Source organism: Sinocyclocheilus grahami, unplaced genomic scaffold, assembly GCF_001515645.1.
Source record: "Sinocyclocheilus grahami isolate Dianchi unplaced genomic scaffold, SAMN03320097.WGS_v1.1 scaffold553.1, whole genome shotgun sequence".
Lineage (NCBI taxonomy): Eukaryota > Metazoa > Chordata > Actinopteri > Cypriniformes > Cyprinidae > Sinocyclocheilus > Sinocyclocheilus grahami.
The window spans coordinates 697,512-706,362 of record NW_015505732.1 but is presented as its reverse complement, the minus strand read 5'-3'; the positions used below and the strand labels follow the sequence as shown (position 1 = coordinate 706,362).

The 8,851-nt window shown below is 36.2% G+C and overlaps 1 protein-coding gene across 1 annotated transcript in view; it reads right to left on the bottom strand.

Moving 5' to 3' along the window:
• Nucleotides 1-6,398, bottom strand: part of LOC107556043 (MAP kinase-activated protein kinase 5-like) — a 25,730-nt gene extending 19,332 nt beyond the window's left edge. Inside the window, exons 1-3 of the mRNA XM_016239033.1 lie at nucleotides 6,073-6,398; nucleotides 2,133-2,206; nucleotides 1,356-1,431 (exon numbers count right to left, since the gene is read on the bottom strand). Of these exons, the coding sequence (XP_016094519.1) occupies nucleotides 1,356-1,431; nucleotides 2,133-2,206; nucleotides 6,073-6,108 (186 nt within the window). The 5' untranslated portion in view covers nucleotides 6,109-6,398. The remainder of the gene's footprint in view (nucleotides 1-1,355; nucleotides 1,432-2,132; nucleotides 2,207-6,072) is intronic.
• Between the last annotated feature and the right edge of the window lie 2,453 nt (nucleotides 6,399-8,851).

Sequence of the window (8,851 nt, the reverse complement as noted above, 5' to 3'; positions counted from 1 at the left end):
GTTTATCTGAGTTCTTATTATTATAATTTTCATTAAAATAAAGTATATTTATAATGCAATGCCTTTATCACTGCTTAAATACTATGAAATATGTTGCGTGCCTTATTCTGTGTAAGAAGCATCTCACAGTGCGACTGACGTTATGAAGGGAGTTTGGAGTAAAAATATGTTATTAAATGTGGTATTTTCACATGCTTTCAGATGGAGCAGCATGTACTTCACAGAGCCGTAGTTCACTGAGAAGCTATGCAAACAGCTGTCATTATCGCGAACGATTTCTTCGATTTCAGAATCGCGCAATAAAATCGACTGCGTAAAATTGCGTAACTTGTCAGTGAACTACGGCTATGTGTAGTAAATGCTGCTCCATCTGAAAGCACGTGATGATGATTTCCTGCTGATTACAGAACCGGCTTTTTTAACAAAATGCGCATGACAATCACATTCGATTAATCGTGCAGCCCTAGTGTCAGTGTTGATTTCGATTACAATTACACATCAATTTCCAATATAAAGCAGCTTTTACTCACGGACATTTGACTTCGACAGACTCAACAGAGGAAATGAACCAGAGATTTCCACGTCAAATGGACCAATGGTAGTTCAAAGGTCTTTACCAGCTGGAGTGAACTTTTTCGGAAAGTTTGGTTTGGCAAGCTGTTTCGAACTCCCGAAACGAACTTCGTTTTGGCCAGATTTAGTTTGAAAGGACCAGTTCGTTCTTCGATTTCGCCTGAAGTATATCGGGGCCTTGAATCTATAACACCAAATGATATAGATGTTCTTCAAATAAAAGAAACCAAAGTATGCAAACGGCACACACTACCTCATTGCGGGCTTTGGGTCTGTCAATCAAGATCTTTAGGGCAAACCGTTCTTGTGTCGACTTCTTCACACACACCCTGGTGAAAAAAACAAAAACAGCAATACATTAATTAACGTCTTAACTCTGTAAAGCCTAATATAGTCAGAACATCTATTGTTTTTAAATGGAACAGTTTATTGAGAAGTTCATAATGTGTTTTTGTCGACAGACTCAACAGAGGAAATGAACCAGAGATTTCCACGTCAAAGAGGGCGGAGCTCCAGACCACACCAACCTTTTACATCATCGCCACGGACCAATGGTAGTTCAAAGGTCTTTACCAGCTGGAGTGAACTTTTTCGGAAAGTTTGGTTTGGCAAGCTGTTTCGAACTCCCGAAACGAACTTCGTTTTGGCCAGATTTTGTTTGAAAGGACCAGTTCGTTCTTCGATTTCGCCTGAAGTATATCGGGGCCTTGAATCTATAACACCAAATGATATAGATGTTCTTCAAATAAAAGAAACCAAAGTATGCAAACGGCACACACTACCTCATTGCGGGCTTTGGGTCTGTCAATCAAGATCTTTAGGGCAAACCGTTCTTGTGTCGACTTCTTCACACACACCCTGGTGAAAAAAACAAAAACAGCAATACATTAATTAACGTCTTAACTCTGTAAAGCCTAATATAGTCAGAACATCTATTGTTTTTAAATGGAACAGTTTATTGAGAAGTTCATAATGTGTTTTTGTTGAGAATCATATTTGATCCATCAGGATTTTATGGCTCATATAGTATGGTAAAGTGAGAATATGGACGAAAACCCAAACGGAGCGAAAATATGCAATTTGGTGCAGATGCTGATATTTACGTGGCCAAAAAGTAAGATGCAATTCTGATAGATTGTAATGTAAATCAATTCGATTTTATAATATTATACGAGACTACTTACATAAAAATTTTAATCAGTTGTCACTCTATATTTCCCAGTAATGTCTTAGTAAGATGATATTTAAATGCTTAGTTTTATGATGAACGCTCTGAAGTTTCAAAACATATAATGCAGTGCAGTACATGATTGAGAAATGAATGCGCGGAAAAAAAGATTAACCCCAAATAATTCCTTGATGCTTTCCCCCCACGATTGCAGTTGATTTTGTTCCAGAAACGAATCAGAAATATTTCCTGAAACAGAAATGCGTTCATACAGTGGGAAATAACTACTTCTGCTTGAGGAGTTTATAGTGTTTACAGCTGAATGTCATTTTTTAATGCAAAAATTACCATTCAAAATACCCTTCAAACTGGACATAACAGCATACTGTACCTCACAGGACCACTGATCCCAGCTCCCAGCTTCTGTGTCCAATTAATGTTATACTCTTCCAGGATGGATGTCTCCTGTAACAAGAGTGTTTGGGAACAGTTCATTCGATGCACTCATCCATTGACCTGACTTAAACAGTATGCATAATTATTATACATGTAATTGGTTACTTTGCCTCTGTTTTCAAATAGCTGATTCCTTCACTGTGCATCATGAGACGCATAAAACTGAAAAGGCTTAAAAGCATATTTAAAGGATAGAGTCACAGCAGAATCCATGGCTAGTAGTTTTCAAAGAGTTATGATGCAACCGGCACAAAATGCAGTAGTAATAACATGTATTTAACAGGAAATGTCAGACACAAGACTTCAACTAAATTGAAATGTAAGTGAAAAATGATAATCAAAGGTCCTGTTGCTATGTTGAATGCTTATACTGCATTTGTTAAAATTAAGGTAAACATTTTTTATTTTAACCACACTGGAAATTAATGTCCTTACAAACAACAATAAAAACGGGCAAGGCACTGGTGAATTTGGAAATTTTGTACTATTTTGCTTCCATGTCATCTTTCCGACTAGTGTAAATAAAGCATCCAAAATACACATTTAAGCGTTTATTTTATTACACTAGCTATTTGTCATTTTTTGGGGGGATTGTCGACAATATTTTCTGATTTATGGAGTGATATAAATCCCCTCTGTAAAATCCCTCAACTCCAATATGTCAGCAAAATGAAATAAACATTTTGAATCTGGCTTTATCAAGTGTTCAGATTTCTGTCCTGGAAAAGTATGCAAATTAGTGTGCATTTAATTAGACAATGACTTATTTGCATATTTAAACTTTAAAAGTTTCAGGAAACTTGTAATACAAAGCAACTGTCTTGGGGAATGTACGGTGAGATCTGTAGTGCCTTGCCTTAAGTTATAATTACGGCAATGCTATATAATAGTAATTACTAGGCCTGGGCGATAAAACGGTCTCATAATTTATCGACGGGACACCTTCTTCGATAATGATATAAAAAATGTTTGATATAGTGCACGATAAATCGAAATGGAATCGAGATCGCGATTCGACAGAAGCTGTGATTGTCATGCGTATCTTTCAGTGAAGCACGGTTCTGTGATCAGCAGTAAATCTCCATCCAAAGGCCAGAGGGCGCTCTCGCGCTGAAACTCCAAATACACCTCGCAGAAGCAATGCTATATAATAGTAATTACTATATGTGACCCTGCAGCACAAAAGCAGTGTTAAGTCTCTGGGGGATATTTGTAGCAATAGCCAACAATACATTGTATAGGTAAAAATGATAGATTTTTCTTTTATGCCAAAAAATCATTAGGATATTAAGTAAAGATCATGTTCCATGAAGATATTTTGTACATTTCCTACCGTAAATATATCAAAACTTAATTTTTGATGAATAATATGCATTGCTAAGAACTTCATTTGGACAACTTTAAAGATGATTTTCTCAGTATTTAGATTTTTTTGCTCCCTCAGATTCCAGATTTTCTAATAGTTGTATCTCGGCCAAATATTGTGCGATCCTAACAAACCATACATCAATGGAAAACTCATTTATTCAGCTTTCAGATGATGCACAAATCTCAATTTTGAAAAATTGACACTTAAACGCTTAAGTTTTGTGGTCCAGGGTCACATATGTCTTGATTTAATTCTGCAATTAACAAAATTCAACAAACCACACAGTAAACTATGTAGTTTGTCGTTATCTAAATTCATGGAAACTCAACCAGAATGTCCTTTGTGTGGTTCTCAATCAGTGTCTCACCTGTTTTTAGACACTCCTATTCAGTCTGGTATTGGATTGAGATCTCATTACTCAGTTTGACCTGCTTCAATAACCTAACTGATATCATAGAAGAAATGGTATTGTTGTTATTTTGTAACACCGGCTGCAAATGTATTATTATACTCATATGTTATTCTTCTCTTCGCCTGCCTCATGATCTCTCTCTGTTTACAGCCTCCGGACACTGCTACGGGACGCGTAGGAACAGTTTGTCTATTCATAATGGATGATAATCTTGTAATGTTTTGTTTTGTAGTCATACAGACAGGGGCATGCTTGTTTTCTGTAACACTTGCTACATATACTTACTATAGTAACAACAGTAAATTATGCATAAGTTCAAGCAACACGCACTTTTTTGTTATGTATCACTACTCTGTACTTAATAGCGCGATTACACTCAAAAAAGGACACCTTGAAATAAAGCCTAACCTTTTTCTCTCTCTCTGTAGTACCTTCATGTCATTCATTATAATGTTGCAAATCCCGCACTAGTTCTTTATGCGTTACATTTTCGAATCATTAGAACCCCTTTCATGTATTTTACGCTTCATTCAAACACAAATGGCGCCACCACTCGTGACCTCGGACGACTTCATTATTAATAAAAATACAGTAATATTCTGTAATAACACAGTGGTCGTCTTATTACTCGGCGGATTGTTTTGTTTACTGAAACTGACTTTTTTCTTAGTGGAAGCTTTAAGATAACCAGTGTTGGGGAAAGTTACTTTTAAAAGTAATGCATTACAATATTGCGTAAAACAGTAACTAATTATGTTACTTAGTTACTTTTTATGGAAAGTAATTCGGTACGTTACTTTTGTGTTACTTTTTAAATCTGGACAGGGCTTGCTTGTTTGTTTTTAAAATAAAAAAGTTATATTTTTGGCAAATATAAAAGCCTTTTCACACCAAAAGTGAAATGAATGCGCCTCAGGCTGAAGGGAAAGTACAGTAGAATGCAGAAGAAGACATTTCAACACACTTCAGCAATAAACAAACACACAAATGTTCGTCTAGAGTAATTTGTGCTTATTAGTACGCTTGAACTGGATCATCGAAGCTCAGAAGCAAAGACATTGCTTAATAGAATGGGATTAAATACATAAAGCATATTTGTATTCATTTTGAGGAATACTGAATCTGTGTTTAGTTTTTTTTGTGAGTGAGATGAATGAATGCATATTCATATTTATTTTAGGTCTACAGTAACATCTGAGTTCTCTCGACATGGGGACAGGAGAGCCGTCAGTCAATAAATTGAAAAAAAAAAGTAACTTGCGTTACTTATTTGAAAAAATAACTCCGATATTCTCTTGCAAATTAAAAAGCAATGCATTCCTTTACTAGTTACTTGAAAAAGTAATCTGATTACGTAACTGCGGTAACCAAGGAAACACTGTATCATTGCTGTTCATAAGCGCAGCGCTGCTTTGTTTACGTGTATGACGTGCTGACATTTTATTTTTTTTTTAGGATTACTGATGAACTAATGTACTTTGATTTGTATTAGTTATCTATTTTAGTTACAGTTGTAGTAACGTTGTCATTTTATTAGGTTTTTTATCATGTCTATATAGGCTTTTTATTAAGTTTTACTTTTATTTTGAGGTATTTCAGTACTTCAACATACAAAATGGAAATAAAATAATATATATATATTTAATGTATTTATATATATGTATGTGTGTGTGGCTGTACATACACGTATGTAGTTGTTTTTTGGTGTTTGGCTTGGTGTTATGTTAGAATCATTATTATACTCATACCTTTTGTTCTTTTAATATTTTTGAAATGTTGTTGTATGCATTTGTCATTTTTATTTAATTTATTTTATTAAATGTGTGTGTGTATATATATATATATATATATAGTATTTATAGAGTTTTAGCTTTAATTACTTTTTCTTATTTGTAAGTCGCTTTGGATAAAAGCGTCTGCTAAATGACTAACAGTAAAAAGTAAAGTAACTCGCGTTACTTGTAATGCGTTACTTACCCCCAACACTGACGATAACACAGATAAAATAGTGTACTGTGTTCAACGCAAATTGATATTTTATTTGACATTGTGTGGCTAGTAGCCATGTGGCACGCAGGATAGCTCGCGCCTCACCTGAATGACTCTGTCCACGCTGCTGTCCTCAGACATGATGCTGACCGTCACACCTGCACTCTTTGGCTTCAACAGGCGCGAGCTTCCCGAAATCTGGACGTTGAACGAGGTCTAAGCGCTAAGATGCCTTCTTATGCACACTTCCCATGCTGTCCGATGAACTTTGCGCCTTTGCGTAACTGGCATTTAAATGCACTGCCCACCAGACAGTTAGGAAAGCAACAGAGACGCGACTTTCTGAGGCTAGACGTGCTCGGCTTGCATCTTACACGTGCATTTCACAGACTAGAGACCAAATACTATCCTAGGTTTGTTTGCTAAGGTGCTAGTGCTACCTTTGAGCTGGGGAAGATTGTTCTTCGTTGTTGCACGCACAGTGCGCGAGCCGGGCGCATTCCGCCACCTAACGCGGAGGAGCTCGTCTCGTCTGAAAGAGCTGCGGCGGATTACCAAGCGGTGTTCTGTTAGAATTGAATGTATCGTGTCTTTACCGTAGTAGCATATGGGGTTAGAATGCATGATACAGCATCCTTTAGGATTTATTGATGATAAATATATAAATCTGGTTATTGTGCATTTGAAACATACAGTTCATTAGTACTATTACAGAAATCCATAACCCAGGGAAAGGACAGGGTTTCATTAGACTAAAATGCAATGTGATATTAATGTAAAGCAATTATTAAGGAAATGTCTTACACCGATTTCTGTTTCAACTACAAAACACTGTGAAAGACAATTCATCATAAGCACATAAAGTTCACCTCAAGCACTTGACCACCATGGGCACGTCCACAGTGTAGGAGACCGCATATGGCTTTCCATTGTCAAGAGTCTCTAGTTCCTATTTAAATAAAATAATATTAGCATTCCTTTGTATTATTGTAAATATATTGATATATATATATATTTGATGCGTTTCAAAATGACAGGACCCATTGTGGAAATTATAACAAGGAACCAAAAGTAAATTTGTCTTCAACTAAAAATCCCATGGACTCTCCAAATTATATTTTCTAAAATTACATAATACTTTGTACTAAGCACAAACGTCAGTTTACTACTATTAAGTTACAAAGTATATAGACTCTCATTAGTAGTCTAGACTCTCAGTATTCATCGTCTTTGTCTGCAGTTGAATGTGTAATCTCATTTATAATATTTTCTTGTGTTAATAATGGTTACCCCGGTTCTTTATCAAGCGTGTTTTCATGATTTTGTACCGTTTCTTAATACATTTGCTGCAGTGCATAGTAATGAGAGGAACAAGGCTTTCTAAACTGAATTATTTAGACCAATCACTGGGAAAAAAAAGATGTTTTAAGCAAGCAGTGAGTGAAAAAGTAATTACACTGAAATTTTAGATGTAAATTGTATAATTCATATAACTGGGGCCTTTTATGATTCTGCTGTTAGTCTTTCATTTAGCTGAATCATGCTGACAGCATATTTTCATACATTTAATGGATCAGCTCAAAGTCTATGAGGACGAAGGTTGTTTGAGAGACTCACAGCTAAATAGGCAGCATCTCTCTCTATGCAGTCTGCCAATCGGCTCAAGAGCAGCCCACGGTGGGACGCATCCATACGCCGCCAGGGAGACCCGAGCTTAAAGGCATCTTTGGCAGCCTTGACAGCTTTTCCCACATCCGCCTGCATGCAAAAAAACATGGGAGAGAAGCATAGACTGAAAACGTCATGCAAGACTCGATTTAGGCCAGCTAATGCAACTATCACTCGTCCTATCAGGCCATATTTCTTCACTGGCAGCATTACGTGAAATACACTGCACAAAGAAAATCAAACATCCTGCTGAGGTCATGTCAGAGACTTTATTAAATTATGCTTCATACATTATGTTTGTGAGGTAACGTTAGTTCAATTTAAGCCGGCTATTTGATACGTGTGAAATAAATATGCACAGCTATTTTTAATCCCGGCTCCTGGTTTATATCTGCTACGCTGCTGTAGGAAAGTCAAGCAGACGCATGTTTATCAGAGAGAGCGGGCAGGGGGGTTGTTAAATAAACACAGGTGAGGAGTCAAATAAAAGCAAAGTTAGGATTAAAGGGATAGTTCACCCAAAAATAAGAATTCTGTCATCTTACACAGTTACTGCCCCTCTACCATAGAACACAACACATATGTACCCAAAATTTATTAATTAAAAATAATTACTCATATTTTAGTGCAAGTAGGCTAAACTGCCATGCCAAGTAAGCTTGCTTAAATTCAGCCACAAATATAAGTAATAAAAATCAAACAAATTCCAACATTGGTGTGTATTCGTATTTATATTATTCCACACCAAAATATATATTTTTTGTACAAAAACACAGTCTTTAAAACATGTTGTGTCCCTGAGCTGAATGTCCCCATGTTACTCAGATTAAAAACAGGGTTTCTGCAGGATTTTTAAGCTCAAATTTAAGACTTTTTAAGAACTGCACAAATAAAATTAATACCATATGAGCGGGGTAGGGCAATGTCTATAGTATCATATTAAACTGTAAAATTACTGTAAAAAGCATAATTTACATAGCTTAGCATAGATCATTGAATCTGATTAGACCGTTAGCATCTCGCTCAAAAATGACCAAAGAGTATCTATATTTTATTTAAAACTTGACTCTACCATGGGTGCAGCAGGCGCAATGATATTACGCAGCGCCTGAAATTAGTCCCCAGCTAGGTAACTTCCAATAAGCCTATTTCAGGCACTGTGTAATATCATTGCGGCTGCTGCACACATGGTACGGCAGCAAAGTTCCTTGATTAT